The sequence below is a fragment of the Ixodes scapularis genome, unplaced genomic scaffold, assembly GCF_016920785.2.
Source record: "Ixodes scapularis isolate PalLabHiFi unplaced genomic scaffold, ASM1692078v2 ptg001192l_1__unscaffolded, whole genome shotgun sequence".
Taxonomy (NCBI): domain Eukaryota; kingdom Metazoa; phylum Arthropoda; class Arachnida; order Ixodida; family Ixodidae; genus Ixodes; species Ixodes scapularis.
In genome coordinates this window covers 976,685-997,784 of record NW_024610115.1, presented here as the reverse complement: position 1 = coordinate 997,784, position 21,100 = coordinate 976,685, and the positions used below count along the sequence as shown (strand labels likewise).

The following is a 21,100-nucleotide window of genomic DNA, read 5'->3' as shown; positions in this document are numbered from 1 at the left end:
AAATCTTGGAAAACAAAAACCACGAATATACCTTGAAAATAAATACACAAACGACGTTGCGCTAAGAGACTTCGAAACTTCGCGTATCCAGCTCTCGAGAATCCACACTCAAAAATTGTTCAAAATATTTTTTTTCAACTTTAACATGCCATGCTGACTTCATTCGTGATCCTTTGAACCAGAAATGCAAGATAACAAAAAAGATGCCACCCTTTAAAGCGGCAGCAAACACTCACACGATATTTGGTGCCAGGGCATGGCAGCGACCTCAACGCCGTCACCTATGTGGCGCCGCCGCCGTCCGACAGGACGCTGCCATAGACATCAGGGCGCACGCCAAGAGCACACTCCAGGAGCTCCTGGCAGGGCGCACGTCCGAGGTGAGGGCCATGCCCCCGGCGTCGTTCTGGACGGCCGCAAGTCGGCGATGGCTCTCCAGGACGTGCACCAGCACCCAGGTGGCGTTGGCGTTGGCCGGGTCGCACGTGTAGTTGCCGGAGTCCGCGGCCTGGACGGCCGGCAGCAGGAGCCTAGACACGGCCGAGCCGTTGCGGCCCTTGGCGACCACGACGCGGCCGCCACGCTCGAAGTTCACCAGGCGGCCCTGGTGGTACCAGAAGACGAACGCCGGCGCCTCGGGGCTTTCGCTGATGCTGCACGTCAGGTTCAGTGCGGATCCGGCTTCCACGTGCAGGTCCGGACCTCCCACGATGCGAGCCTTGGGCACTGAGGGAAGGGGGGGGGGGGGGGCAAGAAAATATACTGCCTGTTCAGTGACTATCGACATGACGTCGCGTCTTTCAGGAATTTGCCCGGTTTGAAAAGTATGTTCCAGAAAGTAATCTGAAAAAGAAACTATACTGCTTACAGAGAGCCTAGATTTACAAAGGGGAGCAAATTAAATCATAGAGAGCGCTTGCGAGTTCATGGCAAAAGACACTACGCAAAATGGTCCCTCGTGCACATTCGCGCGTTGCCGCGCGGTGAGAAAAATATCCGTGGGGAGGCCGAGGAAAACAAAAAGACATCATAACGCTGTCGCTATCTCCTCGCAATTTGTACCGGAAACGTGACCAATAAACCACGTGAACCCCTCTCTAATCTAGGCACACTAACCACTTCCAGGGAAATAGTTTCCACTCGGCGGATGTCGATCAAACAGCTGCAAGATATCCGCGTCAATTGATGCCTGGACAAAAGTCGAAGTGCCACAAAAAAAGTTCTTCCGTAAGGCCGGGTTCTCAAGAGGCGCTGAAGTGATTGACTGCAGGAGAGATATCAATCACTTTGAAGGGCGTTCGCCACTGAAGCCTTGACTAATCACCTACTGTAGCTAGGTTGAGTTGTTGTTTTGGAGTGTAAGCCCCATGGAAGAACAAATTAGGCACGTTACAACGCGGACGATTTGGAAAAGAAGCAATCACTTTGCGTCCACCAGCTCGCCTGCATAGCGGTTCTGCGTTCACTTGTGACAAGAAAACAAACAAGTTCAGGTGTACTCACCGACCACCCTGAGGGAGACCACCTGCCTCACCGGAGGATCGGAGTTGAGCAGGCATTCGTAAAGGCCCGCGTCCCTCAGTTGCGCGTCCTTCACCTGCAGCGCCCAGCTGTTGGAGTACTGTACGTGCACCGTGGAGAAGCGCTCGTCTGACGTATACCGGGTCAGCCCCACCGTCAGCAGGTGGAAGTCCCGCAGACGAATCCACGAGACCTGCACGGGTCCACGTGACATCATCGATTAGAAGACACATCATCAAGGTATCTGCTCAAGAAAAGAACACTGCCGCTCAACAACTGTCTGACGAAGAGACCCTCTCAGACTACGCCACATATGTCAAACCCTCTGCTTTACGGCATGTAGGACCCGACCAAGTGCCATCAAGGGATCGGCGCACCACCTCGCAATTTCTCTAATAAGTGCTCATAAACCTGAAGCGTGAAGTGTTTATTGTATTCACACGCTAGCCAGAGTGAGGCGAAGTCGTTTCATGGTTCAATTTACTGTCTTCCATCCGAAGGTCATTGTGAAGGTTGCAACGTGTGAAGGTTGCAACGTCTCCCTCGGGATTACGTAAATTATTCGCGTGATATTCTACCTTACGTCCAAATAATATACTGATCCGGCTTAAACCAGATTAGAACAAACTTTTTGAGGCATGGCCTGTAGAAGAGTTGAAACGCCGGTTATTTGGTAGTTATTTATTTTGGCTAAAAAGCGCACAAAAGACGAGGACAAAGTAATTGAACTTGCTGTTATGTCTATGTTCATACGTCCGGAAGTTACTCGTTCCCATGGGCGTCTGGTGTCTCAGCTGTAGATGAAAAATTTAGCCAATGCAGTATACCGCTAGCAAGAGATCCTTGAAGTACAGCACGCAGTAGTGATACATGACCGCACGCCGGGACGATGCTCATTCAAGCTGATAGGGGCAGAAGTGGGAATTGGACCCCGAACTCCTGGGTTTGGAGTGAGAGCTTTCGCTCCACGTGCTCCTAGCTGGTGTGCGCCACCACATGTCTATTGCAGAAGGCTGGATCACGGATCGAGACCTTTCCTGCTGGGGTCTAGTCGCACCACCGGCAGTATTTGCTTGACACTACTAAGTGCATCGGACTCTATAAGAAAAAAACGTAAACAAGTGCCGTTCCCTTTTTTTAAGTTGTTGTCGGTGAGGAAACATGTTGGCTGCTTTATGGGAAGCCTGTCAAATAGTTTGTGTACAAAAATTAATACTGACAGACCTCACAGTTCTTACAAAATAAACCATTTGTGGTCTAGAGTGACTCCGCTGGTCGAAAAACGTAGTGAAGCTCAGTAAGACAAGAGTAATCTAGAGTTACCGCCGAGCCGGCGGCGGACTAGATGAGTAGAGTCTTGGAGACGACAAGCTGCAAGGCGTTGCGATGCGGAATTCGCTCATTCCCGGAAAGCCGCTGCAAACATAGAACTTTTTTGATATTCATCAACTTCTTGGCTTCCCCGAGGACGGTCTTATTGACGGCAAGTTTTTTCCTTTACTCCACGACGAGAGCAAGCTTGCCAGTTTAGCCGTGGGTGCTCTGAAACGTTTCAATTTCTAATGGGCGTTCGAACGCTTGGGAAACACCTATTCGATCTCCAAACACCCAATGTAATAGTCGTAGCACATCATAACATACAAGCCTTCGAACACAACGTACAAGATTCAGTATTCCTACTTTTGTGTGTTTCTCCCATAGACATGAGTTTATCGCCTGGTATCAAGTAATGGCCGCCGGTGATGCAACCGACGGACTCACAATCTACGATCCGGCCTGCAACGATAGAAATCAATGTGCGCCAGTCGGTAACCGAATCGCCCGAAAACAAACACGTGAAGCAAGCGCTCACTCGCAACTGGAATTTGGCAAAGCTGCCAGTGGCCAGTCAGTGCTTGTCGTTGTGTTTGTTCCGTAATTTATCCTCGTCTTTTGTGCGCCTTATAACCAGAATACAAATAATGACTCCAATATCTTCAAACGCACTCAATTCGCCTCAATGTCCAGTGCCTCCTGTCACCACAACAACTAACATATCCTGATATTAAAGCCTCTAGAAATGTTCTTTATTTCTTCTCTATGCCATAATTGGCTACTTTTGTGATCTGTCTCGAATATCCCGTACTTTAATCTAAAGAAGTTCGTTCTTGTACTTTTTATATGTTCGCGATTTGATGTCTTTTTCAGCTTAGCCCGACTGTCATTTCCTACGCCAGGAGCAACAGGTTCAGACGACTTCGGTTGACGAAAAGTATGAAAATTCAATAGTGATCTTGAAGTGTTAGTTTCTGCCTTTGAGAGTCCGTACTAAGGGATTGTGCAAGCAGCACCTAGAGTAACCGGAGCATGTCCACTAGAAGTGTGACGTCATCGGAGTGAGATACAGCGAAGACACAGATTGGACACGAGTACTGCGTCAGTGTTCGCCTCGCCTTCGTGCCCAATCAACGCGTCCAAGGACGCTCGGGTTCTGACTCAGGTTTAAGTGCATAGTTGGTGCTATTTGATTGTGATGACCTTCCATGGAGTGAAATGAGGATTTTCGCAACCTTGATTATTCTATACTTCGTTTTAGTTTAAGTACCGAGACGCAGCCGACGCTACGAAGTAATTGAACCTATCATTCAACGTCAAGAGCTCAAACCACCAGGCCTTTTCTGTCTATGATTGGTTCGGAGACGACAGAACGCGTACAGAAACATGACGAACATCGTGACGGTGTGCTTTTGTCGTTGTCCGATTGGTCTCATCAACACGTAGCCTCGGCAGCGTCTGCACCTAAGGTGAAACATAGTTTAGGCGTTGCTTTCTGTGGATGGCAAATAGGTGAATGAGTTTCCGATTCGTATTCTTGTTTTTTATTTGTTTTTAGTACATGCTACCACAAATGTAATTTTAACGCTGTTTTTGTCGTTGCTTTATAACTTTTTTACCGTATAGCCACCCCTCTGGCAATGTCACAATTTATTTCTGTTCAAACTACATAGCGTGCCCCACATTACACGAAAAAGTATTCCCCATTCTGTTACATACCAGACGTCCACTGACATTGCGCTATTTTATAGTTTCGGATTTTATTCAAAAATAGAAGCTACAAAATAAGTATGGCGGGTTTCTGAACCGCAAGGCTGCATGTGTCAGAGTTTATTCGGGTATACGTTAGTGTGACCGGTGCCGTTGGATTGTTGGCCGGTGGCTTTTTCAACTTTCGGGAGGATGGCACAATCGCTGAATGCACAGTGGCTTTGAATTCGTAGACATTCAAATAGAGTACATTCCATTTTGTTCAGGCATATATACTGATGAGCCAAAACATTATGACCACATACCTAATGCCAAACACTGTGACTTCCCACTCTATGTCAAATATTATCACCACCTACTGTATCGTGCGCATTTGGCGCGCGCGATACAGTTGCAAGTGTCGTCTGCTGCAGAATCCCGTATCCAAAAAAGTCCGATAGACTGTGTGCTCCAAAACACCTATACCTTTACCTGCATTGCATCTAGCTGTCAGTTGAGCCGAAGAAGCCACCTGTTTTGCTTCACCAGGAGGAAAAATCTTTAACATCCACATTTTGTCAGGAAACACCCCAGCGTCTAGTAACAATCTCGCCGTCTTTCTTCCTCTTTTGACAGGTACTAAAGATAGCAGCTCGCCAACACTCGACGAGCTTTGCAGCTGGCGAGTTACTTGCTCCGAGACGTCGAGCCATCACAATCAACTCTTTGTCAAAATCCCGTAAATAAGCCGCCTTTCCCAACACATGCACACGCAGTCGGCAAAATGATCCCTCTATATCCCCAGCAGCCATTAAACTACGATCCGCATTAGCAGATGCTAAGGAACGTGGGTGGCGTGTCAACTGGACGCCTTCATTTACACAATGTAAGGGTGGTCGTAACGTGTTGGCTGATCAGTGTATTTACAGCGCGGTTAAAAGGGTACTCCGGCGTTTCCTTCGTAGTCCCCGATTTGCCCGAAAATTTGCTAAATAGGCCAAAAACGTGTAGAGATCGCGCGTAACCCAAATATTGGGTCAAAATCCCTTTTTCTTCGAAGTGTTTGAATTTACAATTTTGTTAATTACGGTGTTTTTTCAAAGGGAAAGTCTCCACTGGCAACAATGCAAAAGTGAGGTCAGCGGAAGGAAGGGGTTCACTCTTTCGACTGTAGACCTTGTTACATACTAATTACGCGCAGTTTCATGGTGAAAAATGAATAGAGCTCCAGCACCTGCGCGGAAGCACGAAACAAATGCTCGGAATCGTCTATATTTAGACTGCCCGCTCGACCAACTAACATGCCTTCTACAGCCGCCACTACACTGAAAAGCGCCGGAATATTTGAATGTTGGTTTTTGCATCAGTTTCACTTGCAGATTTCACAATAACCATATTGAAGTTCGCGATACTAAATAGCATACTGGACAAGTAAAGGCCGGTGATACCGGAAATAGGGTTAGTTTGGGTAGCTCAAAAATTGACGGAGCAACCCTTTAAAGGGAACCTGAAGCGGTTTTGTAACTGAGGAAACACACTTAAGTCTTCATCTGGCTTCCAGGACGGGTTTTAAATATCGAGAATATTTTTTTTTTTTAATTTGCTGCATGGAGTTTGCAGAAAATCACTTTCAAATTACCGAGTTCCTTCCCGGAGCGTGACGACATAAAATGAGATTTCGGAATCTCCGCTCTGGCGTATCTTCAACGCCTACCATAGCTATGCACGCGCACTCTTGCTATTTTCAAAAAGGTAAAAAAAAAAAAGAAAGAAGACGCCACGACTATACTCTGTTTCACCTTACGATGAACCGCAGGAAAGGCTACAAGCGAGACTTCCTTGCTCTGGGCCACATCTCGGCGTCACAAGCTCTCGTGACTTAAGAGCGGCTGCCAACGCTATGAGCTCAAGCTTCTGGCCTTCGCTGCAGTACAACATAAGGTGAAACCAAGTATAGTGTCCGTGCGGGAGAATGTACGTGGAATTTTCGAAATCGCACTCGCTGCCCAGATAAGCAACACGCGCTTGGTGATCAAAGGATCCTCTTATGACGTAACCACTGGTGGGAGTTTTTTCGTGTGTTCTCGTGTTTAGTTTCATCCTCCGGGAAAACAAACATGACATTTGGATCCACAGGATAAAGCTACGCTAAGAACAACATCTCATTTGTGGTAAGAAAAAAAAAGTGTTTCCTTTAAAGGGGCCCACCAACACTTTTTTGACAGGTTTGAAGTTCGCGCTAAAACGGAGCTCCATCTAAGCAGGAACACTCGGGAAAAAAAATATTACAGAAATTCGCAATATTTTGCGAGTTATTCGCAAATTAAATTTTGCAGAAAACAACTTTTAATAAGCAAAACATTGCGCTTCATGACGTAAAATGAAACAGTTTAGCGATTGGAGCAAAGCGGTTGGCCAATTGGACGCGAGTTTGGTTGATAGCCCGTCGGCCCGGTCGGCTCGGCGGCCATTAGGCCTAGTAGCAACCATCGTAGCTTTGGGATCGGGTTGCCATCATCGATGAATTTACCGGGATTATCGGATTTTGAGGGCGGATCTGGGTGTCGCGCCGTACGAGGACACTCCACGCAAGCGCCGCGTCTCTGCCTCAATCCGCTTCGACAGCAGCGGAAGACTCGTCTCCCGCAACTCCGCCACCGGAGCCGCCTCGGCAACTAGGAGGTACAAACTGGGGAGCGTTCCCGTTGGGCACGATATAAGCTGGGTCCCGTCGCCGCACTTCACTCGAACAGTGAAAAGTCTGTCACAGCACTAAAAGAAAATAAGGGTTCCCCTCGCTCCTCTTACTGCTTTTAGTTGACCGGGACCGGGGGCGCACAAGTGAAAATACGATGCGCGTTGTCTGCACGGACCCCCTGTCGTCTGCTCGCGATGGTACGTCGCGGACGCCGCTGGGAGGCGCGCATGAGCGACAAGGCGTTGTTTTCGCCCTTTTTGAACTTTACTTTGCAACTTTATTAGCTCTGTAAAAATGACTTGTTTGAGAAATAATGACGGTTAACGTGTGATATACTTTATTTCGCTTCGAAATTCCTGGGGCGGCTCTCGCCAATCACGAAACCCAGAGAATGTGACGTATAGTGAAAGGGAGCGCCGTTTTGCGCGCGCATTCGGCACCTCGCCGCGCCACCGTCGGAGGAGGTGTTTCCGAGTTGGCAAATTAAAATATGATGCGCTAATATTTTCAAACTCTTTCGTTGTCCACTGGGTTTCCGGGTCCACTAGCGTGTAGAAACCGCAAAAAAAGTCGACGCTCAAATACTGTTGGAGGGCCCCTTTAAAGGGGTACTCCACCGAATTTTTGAGCTACCTCAACTAACTATATTTTCTGACTCTCCGGCCTTTACTCTCTCCGGTATGCTATTCAGAATCGCGAAATTCATAATAGTTATTGCGAAATCGGCAAATAAAAATGATGCAAAAACCACTATTCAAATATACGCGCGCTTTTCAGGGCCGTGACGTCAGTGGCAGGCAGGCTTGCCACTCGAGCAAGCAGCCAACAAATAGAATATACCGATCATTTGCTCCGTGCTGGAGCGCGGGTACTGCTGCGAGCTTCCCAAGCATTCATTTGACACCATGAAACTGCTTCGAATCAGTTTAGAACAAAATCTACAGCCCAAAGAGTGAACCCCTGCCTTCCACTGACGTCACTTTTTCACTGTTGCCAGTAGAGACTTCGAGCTTGAAAAACACGGTGAGGACCAAAACTGTAAATTCAATAACTTCGCGAAAAAACAATATTTTGACCTAATATTTGGGATACTATTTTCGCGATGTTTGTTGGTTAGTTTAGCAAAATTTCAAGCAAATCGGAGACAATGAAAAAATCGGTGGAGTAGCCCTTTAAAGCTTCCTCTAGAACCTTGACGTTGTTTTACAGTGTGTGAGAACCGGAGTATAAACAAATGAAAGGTAGTGAGAAAGTCTGTTGTATTGGGCGGTAGATGGCGCCACCAAGCCATTGCTCTCGATGCCAACCCTTTGAATAGCTCATTGGCCGATCCTGTCGGCACTACGTTACCGCATGGAATATGAAAAAAAAAAAAAATATGTACGTGGACCACGATCCTTCTTTTTTCCAATTAAAAAAAAAAAATTTGGATAAGTATGTGGACCATGTCTGTCCGCATGCGCCATTTATGAGAGAGTCAAAAGGCCCACAATCTCATGCTTTCCATTCCTTTCTGCAATCACATTTCTTAACAACTACGTTTTAGAGACATTCTTGAAGACGGTCAGGAAGTAAATCAGTAAAAGTTTGTAGGGACATGCGTACTTAAAAGCAGCCGGTTTCTGTTAGTTTATTAAGTGAAAACAGGAATCGAATTGTACTAAAACTGGCAGATCTGAGGTGGATATTTTGTTTCCCAAAAATTAGCATTCACGAAGCCATTAGCGAGAAAGACAGTTGGGAGTACAACTTGGGCATAAATCGTTAGGAGACGGCTAAATGAACGCACAGAGAACGAAACAGAATAAAACTTACGATTCGCCGGCTCGCCTTCTGAAAAGGGAAAAGAAACAAAACAAAACGAACAAGTTTGTCTCGCCGTGAAACAAGACTAAAAACGAAACAAAACAGAAAACCAAATACTAATAGCTAATGCGGTTAAATCGTCAAAAATTAAAAGATCGGTCAAGCATTATGCGAACAAAGCAAAATAAAGCGAAAATACTACTAGCCAGGTCACGTGCGTCTTTCGCTCCAATGCTCGGACGACGTGCCACTGGTAAGACGCACATTCCGCCTCTCCAGCACTTTGCTTTATCAGTAAACTTTTTTTTTTGTACATTAAATAGAGCAATAAAACAACAATGGTTCACCAATTTAATTCCAATATCCAGGTATCCAGTTACATTGACAGAAGCAGTAATGATTCATAAGACGGTGATCGTACATTCCCTTTAATTTCATAGGGTCTCGAGCACTCACGCTCGTATTGGAAAGACAGAGTCGTACTCAAACAGGACGCGGACAAGGGTCCGAATAAGAAAATTACGAAAGGAGATGGTATATATAACATAGTAGAATTACCCACGACTGCTGTGACGCCATGATCTACCATGATCAAGTCACCAGCTCACTTGCACCGTCACGTTTTGTTCGTTAAAGAGAGATACGTGATCTGAGTTGGAAATCCAGTTAATGTGATTTTCGCGACCTCTCGCCTACCGCGGTGTTTCCACTACTCAGTTCTTAGGATGCTTTGGTTTCGATTCACGCAAAGTGCGCCTCTGGCTTCGTTGGAGACTTTCTTCGTATCGAAAGAATGCAATTAATTTCGTTTTTGCATGCACCTGGCGCCTCATTGGAACTCCCTTAATTTCCCCCGAGGTGCCGGCCGAGCGCGAGTTCCTTATTCATCCTTAATTCGCCGAAAGAGGAACCGGAGGATGCTCTCGCGTTAATGAACTTCCGCCAGCATCCCGCTTGAAACTGGAGACCTTTCTAGTTAAGCACAGGCCAAAATACGCTGTTTCTTGTTTTCTTTTTCAGGCACAAAAACACTTCCTGCATGGCTTCGTCCCTCTCGAGACACAAACAGGAAACAATGCTCGCAGGCAGATTGACCACACATGATAAAAAAAAAAAAAAAAACATACATATATATATATATACATATATTCTCCGCTTGAGAATCAACAAAACGCTACGCAATAATAAAAAAAAAACGAGTGGAAAACATTTTCAGGTCTGCACGCAAGTCACGCAACAAAAGTAAGTTTCGTTTTCTTGCCGGTCAAACACCGATGTTTGTTGGGCTGGTGAGACATGGCCACAAGCGTTCCATAAGGTGTACAAACAACAGGCGCTATTTGCAAACATATGGACATATAAGAGAGGCTTGCGACACGTCATTTTGTCCCTTAAAAACACCCTACTGCAGACAGAACAAACCATTCGTGAATAGTTGTACCAGCTACTGCCGAAGCTTACTCGAGTCGCCGAAAAATTGCTTTTGCTCTGGCTTTGAAAAGTATGTACTTCTTTGTTTGCCTAGTGGGGCGAGGTCCTTAAGGTGTATTCACACGGCGGACAAATTTCGGGAACGGTGTCCGCGGACCTGTTAAATATGCGCATCACGTGACTTCGACGTCACAACGGACAAGTCCGCGGACTTGGGCAAGTCCGAGGACATACGAATCAATACTGCATGGTTGGCGTGAACCAAGGCGAGAACTGCGAGTCCGAGTTCGTACCTTTCTCGCTGAATTCGCTGCACGAGCCATACTGTTCAAGATTGGTATTTCCCAACGCTCTCACCTCGCGCCGAGAGCCTTGGTGGTGCTTCGCTGCGGTCCAAGCTACAAAAAAAAAAAACGGTCACGCAACGCACGTGACGGTCGATTCCAATCCCGCCAGCGTCTGATGAACCTGGCATTGAAGACGACAACGATGAAGGATGTCAGCGATGAAGCGCCGCTGTGTTTAATTGCACTCGTAGAAGAGTTTCCACAGCGTTGGTGCCTTCAACACGACCAGTACCGCAACAACGGCATAAAGTCAGAGCTCTCGAAACAAATTGCCAATGAAATGGAACGGCGCCACTCCCAGTATGGGCCTAACACGGAAGGTGGGTTCATTGAAGGCGGACTAGTTAGTGTCGACTCCGAGTTGTACTTGACCGTTTACTGTTGTCTGACATTTCAGAGGGAGTGAGAGGCTTTTATTAAAAAACAAATGACCGCATCTTCACGTGGTGAATGATGTTGATTGGGGCGAAGCTGTGGTGGTGCTGGTGATACAGATTTTATTGTCTATAGGTAGTGCTGATGGTGCCGATTTTTTTATTGCTCATAGGTAGTGCTGATTTCCGGGTTGCGTTTACACTTCATTATTACTGCTTTATGATCGGTGAAATGCAAAGCCAGTGGTTCTTCTAGCGCATTAGTTTGGATCCGCTAGAAGCCGTGGGAACGCATCTCCGCCACTTAAGTCAACGGTCCATGTCAGAAAGAGAATGTGTGGTATGGAACGTGGTTATATACGCATTTGAGCATTTGACCGCAGCGCCCTCTCGTCTATAAACGTTGATCCAATGCATGCAAAGTTTAACGCGATTATATACGCATTTCACCGCAGCGCACTCTCCTGTATAGACCTCGAGCGGCTACATGTAACGTTTCATCCATGACAGAAACCCCAGCTCTTGAGTTACTACCACATCTCAGAGCCGCCCACTCGTCCCACACTCGTGGCTGAGTGGTTAAGGCGATGGACTAGAAATCCATTGGGGTCTTTCTGCACAGGCTCAAATCCTTCGACTGCGCAAACATTTTTTTTTAAATTTTGATGTGAGCACAGACGCCGGACGGACGGACGGACGAACGGACGGACAAGGCTAGACCCTAAGGAACTTCGCCCCTAATAAGCGACGCGTCTGCAAACGGCAGAAGGAAAAGATCATGAAGACGAAGTGCGGCCAAGTTGCGGTGTACACGTACGACGGTAGATGGAGGTTCTACCGCAGTCTCTTCTTCTTGGATCAGAGCAAACCTGTCCTTCCCCGGGAGTGCAACGTGTCGTACCAACATGAGGATCCCAAGGGAGTGAGTAACCTTTGGCGGGTTCACCTATTCGTTTAGCTTGATTCTTCAGACCTAATGAATGAAACGTTGGCGAGCGTTCGTTGATGGAGGTCACTGAATCCCATTAGCTTGGGTGACGTACAAGCTCTGGCTTTTCTATACACGTTTCAGCATTTTGTTTCGTTCACTCGTGTTGATCAAGGTCTCTTGAACTGCTGGTAGTCGCTGGATGAAGTTGCGAGACACTATCCTAGGGTTTGACTACCGGCGGCCCGCGCGTTATGTCCTGGCCGCAATGCAGTTTCCTACAAGTTTCAGGGCCATTAAACTGTTTTGAATTGAAATAGAGTGTACAAGCTCCTCCATTGAGTAAACCTCTCGTTTTCTTAAATTTTCGAAATCAAACAGCCAACCGCCGGTGAGCCTTCATGGGTCCGACCTGCCGCGTCTCTTCGAAAAACAACTCTGGCTTCTCCCGCAACACTACCGTGGGGACATCTACTCTTGATCACGCAACCAATCGCCCTCCTCCCTTCACTACTAAAACTCAGTCACCCTCTCCCTTTCTTTCATCTCTCCCTCAATACTCTGAACAGTAAATGGCCAACACTTGCGATATACTGCCGTGCAAGTGGTGCTTTACATATATAGTTCCTCTACCGTAACGCATTCGTAATTCTTTTGCCTTTCCAGACAGACAGTGAGACAGAATCGGCGTCTGTTACGACCGAGATGAGGGAACTTGTCTTTGGCAAGCCTACCGCACACACACCGCGCGGAACAACGAGTCCCAGTGTGAAGTGTCTGGCCACTCCTGTAAAGCGCCCAAAATGCGATGATGGAAAAAAGAAATCAGATGACTGCTCTAGCTCTGGGTGGAAAGAGCGCACGGTTGCTTTCACTAAAATTGGCGAAAGTTTCGCAACTAAACAAATTGGCGACGGCGCTGACAATTTCGGAAGAGTAGTGGCAAGTCACATGAGCAACCTGAATGGAACCAATTTTATTCAGTGTCAGATTGAGGTATTGGAACTAGTAAAGCGTTACTTAGACCGACAGTAAGGATAAATTTAATTCAACGAACCCTATTCAAACTAAAAAATGATAAACCAAAAATTAGCATTTCGAATTGGTAAGTGAAAAGCATACTTGGAAATAAACAAGTATTTGTAACCTTTGCCTTTCGTACTTATTACATTCGGAACTAATGGCTATTTTTGTTGGAGTGGGCCAGTGTATTAGACTGTGACTAATATTATAGCGTGGCGAAATAAAAAAAAAAGAGGAAACATTGAACATTCTTGGAAGTATATTTACATAAAGTTGAACAATTAGAGCATAACACAAAACGTTTTAGTGGTCAAAGTGTCAACACATGCATGACCGATTGTTAAGTAAAGAAAGTGGCAATATACAGACCATAAAATGGTATCTATATGTACACTTTTCGTTCTTTGCTTTTGCCCTTGTCTGCGCATGCAGGTAAAGTTAAATTTTGTTATTTATCCGCAGATTAAGGCCCGCCTGTTCCCTCTGCCACGCGACGGCGCCTTCTTCATTAAAGTATCTCTGTAGGCACTCACGCACATCTAGAGCTCTTGCCCCGGAGCGCCCTTTGGAACTTCGTAGCCCGAAGTAGATTGTCCTTTTTCGCTGGTGGTCCTCCCTCGACGCTTTAAAGAGCACAGGTGAAGCTCGCAAATACTTGTGCAGCACACACGCTGCCTTGACGAATGAGGAGATTCTTTCTGGTTCGGCATCGATTGTCGTGTGGAAAAACCTAAAACGGCTTGCCAGAATGCAAAACGCATTTTCTGGTACCCGTCTGGCTCGGCTTAATCTGAATTAAAAAAAAATAAAACTAAGGGAAAAAGATGTTTAGAAATGATATGATGTGGGCAACACACCTGTAGTTAAATATAACCTCTTCTTCATCCAAATTTGTGCCAGTGTACGGCTTCATTAAGCTTATAGACAAGGGGAAGGCGTCGTCTCCCACGATAGCAGGTGGGACGCCGACCGGTCCAGGTCCAGAGATCGGCAACCCGGCTGTCCCTTTCTCGATGGCGTTCCGCAGTGGTGCCGTCCTCCAAATGCCTCCATCTCTATCAGACCCGGGTGCGTCGACATCAATGTACAAAAACCTGCTCTCTGCGTCCACAAGAGCAAAAAGCACGATACTGAAGGTCTTCTTGTAATTACAATACACAGATCCAGAGTTTGGAGGTTTGATAATTGTGACATGTATTCCGTCCAGCGCCCCAATACATTGCGGAAATTGCCATCTTTCGTAAAAATTCTTCATTACTGCCAGCCACTCGCCTTTTGTCCGCGGGGACACCAGATATTTTGGCCCCAGCATCTTGTAAACGGCGTCGCAACTTTCAACGAGGAACCCGTTGACGGCGCTGTGGCTTATGCTAAACTGCCTGCTTAAGAAATGTTGACTTTCTCCTCAAAGTTCGCAAGAAAACAACAAACACGACTAAGTCGAGCGTAGTGCTCAAATACGCTGAAGCAAGGACAAAAGTAAGAAGAATAACCACACACCTGAGGCAAGAAACCGCAGCGTCAGTTGAAGTTTGTCTTTGGCTGGGATGCCTGGACGCATTTCAGTGTCGAGTTTTTGGATGCATGATGCAATTGACGAAAGAATGTCATGACGTTCTCTCGTCAGAAAACTGGTTGGAACGCGCAACAAGCGGCGGCACTCCACGGGGTCGCTCTCCAGAAGTTCTTGATAGAGTAAATTCTGTATACCGAGTTTCTTCTTGGACATCCATGCTTTAATCCATTGCTTCTTTGCGTCGGTATTAGGAGCTTCCGCGACTTCCTCATCCGCCATCACGAGGGCACAGGACAAAACAACTCGTGAAGGCTTGTTGGTCTCCATGTTGGAATCGGAAACAATTTCCAGTCGTTTTTTTTCTTTTCCTTTTCGGCTCCTCTTTTCACTATGCGCAGGAGCCCTCGAGCATCTTTCACAGCTGTAGTTCGTGCGTAATAATCGTACTGGAAAATGAGCAAAGGCCCATCCGTGTACGAGAACCGTGAGAGGCATATATAAAAAGAGAAAACCGCTCGTGCAACTAAGTGCACCAAAAGCACTTTCACGCAATCGGTTGCCGTAGAGCCACTCGATATGGCAGCGTAGCTGCCAGAGTAGCGCCACGCTTTTCCCTGTGCCGGCTCTCACCGCGATTGGTCACACGCGGTACCATAGCAACGAGCTGCGCTGGCTCGGTTTCCGTAGCAACCGAGTGACGACTCGTCACGTGACCTCTCAAGAGCCGTGATGTCATCGGTAAGATGGCAGCGCCCAGAGCTGGTGGATGCGAGTTTGTTCGGTGCTCGGAGTCGTGATGTGCCACAGCTTGCCGACGATTTACGGCTTCTTCGTGCTTTCTGACGTAGGTATAACGTAAAGATCTGAAAGAATGATACTTTATACCCTTTCTGTGCGAGATCGCTCTGGATATTAGCGCCTGTGCGACATCATCATTAATATCGCCTTAGCGGTGCTCGGGTTTCCGGATGTGTTTGAGGGTCGATAAGACGTTTAGCATGCAATTTTCGCATTCTCTTAGCTTTATTTGAGCGTTGGAGTGTCTGAGAATCGATGCGAAATCTATGCGTCGCATGTTGGGCCTTGGGGAATTTGTTTTTGCCCCAGGTAACTGCATGATCAGAAACTTTTAGCGAGGAAGCTCCTGTGATGTTCACGTTTTGTACTAATCAACCAGGGAACCTGGGTTCAATCCCCACCCCTGCCCGTTTCGATCTGGATCAGCATCGTACCGCCTGCGGTTGTGTATCACTACTGCGTGGTGCACGTTAAAGACCTATAGAGCTAGCGGCTATACTGCATTGGCTAAATTGCTCATCTACAGCGAGTGACTCGTCGCAACTTTGAAATGGCTGAACAAGTACACGCTGCATAAATATTCACACAACTCCCAAGTATACTAATCAACGATTTTACGATGTGCGCAGCGCAAGTTCGTCTGCTTCTTTTAGTAGGGGTTGTGGTGACGTCAGAATGCCGAGCTCTGATTGGTTCTGAATAAAGAATAGTGGGTAGACCTCAATGCAGCTTGCTTTTAGGTCTACTCACTATCCTTCGATCGGAGCCACTCAGATCTCGGCTTTCTGACGTCACCACAACCCCTGCAAAAAGAAGCAGACGAGCTTGCGCTCCACATAGCTTTTAGGATAAAATTTTCACATTTTTCTAGCTTTTTTGAAAGTCTGAATTTCTGAGAATCATAATGAAAGGTATACGGCGCGTGTGGGGCCTAGGGGAATTTGTTTCAGCCCTGGGTCACCGAATAATCACAGCATTTTTTAGCGAGGAAGCTCCTGCGATCTTTAACCTTTTTTACTAAGCGCCAATTTTACGAATTGGCAGTTTTAAAGATTTCAATATAACTTGCTTTCGTTGTAATAGCTTGCATTTGATCGCAGTGTTTTTTTGGTTTGTTTTTCAAGTGAAAAGCTGGCGTTTGCTCAAGTGACGTATATGAAATGTCCTGCTATATGACAATGCATCAACAGATACTATTAAGCTTAGATGCTCAGAGGTGTGTTCGTCTTTGTAATTAACAAGTTACAGACGTATTTATTTCTTACGAGTGTAATATTTATTTTCTGTAGCCGGGCCCGTTTTGTGCTCCTTAATGTCAGTGTGCTATGACGTTATCATCATGTGTGTATGGTTCTAAATATCCTCTTTACAATGCCTACAAAGGCCAAAATGACGTCAGCCGACCCCAACTCACGCATTGGACACGAGAACTGCGTCGCTCGGATGTATGCGCTCGTCAGCAATCAATTCCTCCATGGAAATTTGAATTCGCGTTTCTAGCGAATGAGTGCCCTGACGGAACTTATCATTACTTGCGAATGCCAAGTTTTACGGTGTGCTTATAAAGCACGGTGAAAGCTTGGGGTCATTGCACCGGTGCCCCAGCATGTCACGACTGCGTGATTTCACAGTTCTCTTCTGAGTTGAGGATTACAGGTAAGGAAGAAGAAGTTTAAAAATAATTTCGTGGCCCCTTTAACACGGATATGTCTGCTACACCAGATAAAAATATTGACTTTTTGAATGCCGGTAAACTTCCGAACGACCATTTGGCCTGTCGGCAAGAACACTTCATATCCGGCGTCCGTCTCTTTTGATGGCGTAAACAATTCCCTAGAGACCACCATGCCGTCCTTCTTCGTTGAACCCCGTCGACGTCGCTCGTCACCAGTCGGTGAGAAAATCTCATCTTGAAGGGATGATCGGGTCTTGAAGAAGTATGATGCTAAACATATATACTCGTTCACTATAGGGCAGTCGAGCAGCAGTCATGTTCCGAGCCAATCGTCCTGTAGTGGCCGGCGAAATCGGATATTGTTCCATCGGAGCGAAGTCCGAAAGTACTAGGACGGTACGTTCGTCCCACGAAGCGGTCGCCATCCCGGCGGCGCCGAAAACCACTCGCCTTGTCCGTGCACGTACGATACCTTAGCAGCTCTCGTCGCCCGACAGTCTCTAGGCTGCAAATCGTCTCACTTTTCAGAAAAAACAGGCACCGTTCCTTCAGAAGTTCTTGCCGTACAGCGATGCCAAGCGTCTTATACCACTTTTCAATGAACGAATGGCGATATCAACTAGACTACAAAGGTTGCCGCCCGGCGTCGCTAGAAGCACGGTTACCATGGAAACCTCCCAGGCCCAAAATGGAGATGACTATCAGCGCTTCTGACGTCGTGCATCTAGATAATTTTGCGTCGTGTCGCTACTCTGGCAGCTACGCTGCCATATAGAGTGGCTCTAGGTTCCCGGCCTTCTCCGCGGGCCGCAGCCGACTCGAAAAAGGCAGAATTGGATCGCATTCAAAATCCCTATAATCGTGGTCCGGCAGGTCCGCGGACATATTCTGTGATGTTCGCCCACGTGATACGCAAGATACATCAGGTCCGAGGACGCGTTCTTCAGGTCCGTGGACATGTCCCTTCGTTTTGCCTGCGGTTTTCGCCAGAAACATGGCCGATTTCATACCCAAGAACAAGTGACGTCACGTCTTTCGTAGGAAGTTCCCCGCGGAAAAAGTCCTTCGTGTGAATACACCTTAAAGAACTGGCACCAATGGACGGACGGATAGGTAGGCCGTCGCACCCTGAACTGGGCGGAAACACGAACCACATCGTCAGTATTTTTAATTTCGATCATATTCTTGTCCTCCCAGTCATCAAAAAGAACTAGGTGGCTGTTGGTGGTCAGTCTTTGCGTTAGCGTGCAATCCTGCCCGTCACACTAAATTGACGCAATGAACGCCCGATTATCTGTTTTGTTTTTATGCACAAGTTAGCCTAATTAAATATTTTGTTCCTCGGTTATTCAACAAATTGTCACTCCTCACATGGGACAGTATAATCGTCATTAGATCACGTGACTGCTTTGTTTCGCAACGAGGTGACAGTATTAATGTTAGTAGCGATCCCCGATTTTTTTTCCCTATACTTCGTTTTACATTATGTCCGAGCGCCGCCGATGTTATGAGCCGAAGGGCCGACCAAACAGCGCAAAAAGCGCAGCCTCATGGCGTGCCCTTTGCTCTTGATAGGACTAGCCGGCAGAGGAGCACGCACAAGGAGACGGCGAATACAGGCTGGTCCTATAAACTCCAGAGAGCACGCTATGACGTTGTGCCTCTTTCGCTGTTCGATTGGCCCTTTGGCTCATAACATCGGCCAGGCTCGGACCGAAGCTGAATCTAAATATAGCAAGATGTAGAAATCTAACGAGCATTTTGGAAACGTAAAGTTATTGATCGGATTGAATGATAGGCTATGAACGTAAATGATCCCTTCCGAGCACTACCCAGTATGAGTCCTGTCATGTCCTTTTAATTATTTTACTAGGCTACAGCAATAAAAAAAAAAAAGAAGAGTGCAGATGGCTACGTGGAATTTAATGCGGATATAATGCCAATCCATGATATAATGTATTTCACGCGCGCTTATACCCAACGTTGCTTATACCCACAGTGCCAGAACATACGAGGCCAAACACAGACACGCCAACGCGCACAAAAACACACATACACGCGCGTGCACGAACACAAACCCGCGCACACCAAGACACGGCGGCGAATACGAGACCCTTCTCTCCACTATCTCTAAAGCCGGGGTCACACTGCTTACACAACATTCAAAAGACAGTCTTCATAAAGATTCGAACGCGAGTCACCGCGAGATCCGTGCTTCGATCGAATGCCGCATGGCAAATGAGTTCGAGGAGAAAACTGGGCACACGGCATTCGAACCACTGAGAAAGCGGTGAATCGTGTTTGCAGACTATCCTTCGCATGATGCATGAGCGATGTAACCGCACCCTAACGTAAGCATTTCTTCGCACGAAGCCACTTTGAAAAATTGAAGTCGATAAAGCGGGCACTGAGGTGAAGGAGACCGGCGGGAACGTGTGTGCGGTGAGGGTACGTCGGCGGCGGTATAGAGGCCGTCGCTTCCACGCGTTTCGCTTCAGTCACCCCACGACGCAACCGTGCGCACATCATCCATGTTTAATGACCAGCCGGCCGTCGCCGCTCCGAAGGCCAGAGCGCCCTTTGGGTTCTCGGAGCTTGTCAACCAAGAACGGCCTCCAGTTGCCACGTTGATCCCGGACGTGCGGGCGCTTCTCTCGGCCCCTCAAATAATTAATTAGTACCGTTCATTATTATAATCTTGTACTTTCGTCGAATACCGGAGCGTGGATTATTCGGAAAGAGTAATGGATGATATTACGATGACGGAACGATTAAAACGGCAACAAAAATACCATCGTGCACACACTGCACGCTCGTTATCTGAGTTCGAGAGAAAGAGGGCCATCGCCGCCGCAGTTCCTTTGTGTTTCATTTCGAGCAACAATGTGGTGAGGTAATGACTTCCAGTCGTTAAAAGCCAATGGTAATGAACCTATATGGTTAAGGCGGGATACCACCAGAAAGAGTAACTTGACGCGTTAATCGTCGCCACAGCGTTCCGAAATGAAACGAACTTCCAGAAAATCAATGTCGCAATGACACGACAATAAGACACTTGCCACCTTTCCGGGGGTAAAAAATAAAATAATGCACTACTATAGAGGAACACGAAACACAATACAGACGACACAGGCTTGTGTCGTCTGTATTGCTTTCTATGTCGCTCTTCCGTATCCATAATTTAGAAACCAACACGCGCAGCCACCGACACGCGTTTCTACATTTTCACAGATGTTCAAATTTGCTTACAATTAATGAGTAAACTCTGGCTGAAGAAATAAATGCTTAAGGTTGCCTTGGTTGACGTAATGGCGTTGCAGTACAATATTCATTAGCCTGCTTTCTTAAAACAAAATACGTTTCATTGCCGGAAATGTAGGAGTCGCATTACAAGCTGAAACTCGCTTTCCTGCTTCAAACAAAGATGCCTTGTTTCGACCCGGAAATATTGAAAGGGTCACAGTGCGGATCAAATAGGAAGTAGTGATCACAAGAACATACGACATCAAGAAGTTTGATCCGCATTGCGCTCGCCTCCACCGCTCTGCCCTTTCACCCCCCCTCCCCCCCCCCCCCCCCCCCCCCCCTTTTCTGATTTTTCCTGACTTCGCGATGGAATGGGTAGCAAGCACTTTAGCCTTTAACTGGAAGCCGTGCATTCTCGTTGCGCGTCGAGAAAGGCCGAAATGGCTTCGCTTCGTCAGAACCAGACTCCGTCTGCCTAAGCCAACCCCTTTCATGAGGTTTAGATCTGTTTGCTTTTTTGATTCCAAGCTCTAATTTCGAATGGAACCAGGCGGCACGGGGATCTGAATCGTATGAAACCTACCCAAAACGAAAGCGGGACGTCTGATTTCCCAAGAAAATGTCTACTTTAAAAAGCGCTAGTAATAGATTTACCTTGTGCACGATGTTGACTCTGCTGTAACTGTGCTAGAAACACATTGAAATCGAGGAAGGCACGTATGCGGGTTGATGCC

General features: G+C 46.9%; 1 protein-coding gene across 1 annotated transcript in view; it reads right to left on the bottom strand.

The window, feature by feature from the left end:
* Positions 1 to 235: 235 nt before the first annotated feature.
* LOC8033577 (kin of IRRE-like protein 3) overlaps positions 236 to 21,100 on the bottom strand; it is a 60,452-nt gene continuing 39,587 nt past the window's right edge. The window contains exons 3-5 of the mRNA XM_040214273.3: positions 9,038 to 9,055; positions 1,504 to 1,714; positions 236 to 726 (exon numbers count right to left, since the gene is read on the bottom strand). Of these exons, the coding sequence (XP_040070207.1) occupies positions 278 to 726; positions 1,504 to 1,714; positions 9,038 to 9,055 (678 nt within the window). The 3' untranslated portion in view covers positions 236 to 277. The remainder of the gene's footprint in view (positions 727 to 1,503; positions 1,715 to 9,037; positions 9,056 to 21,100) is intronic.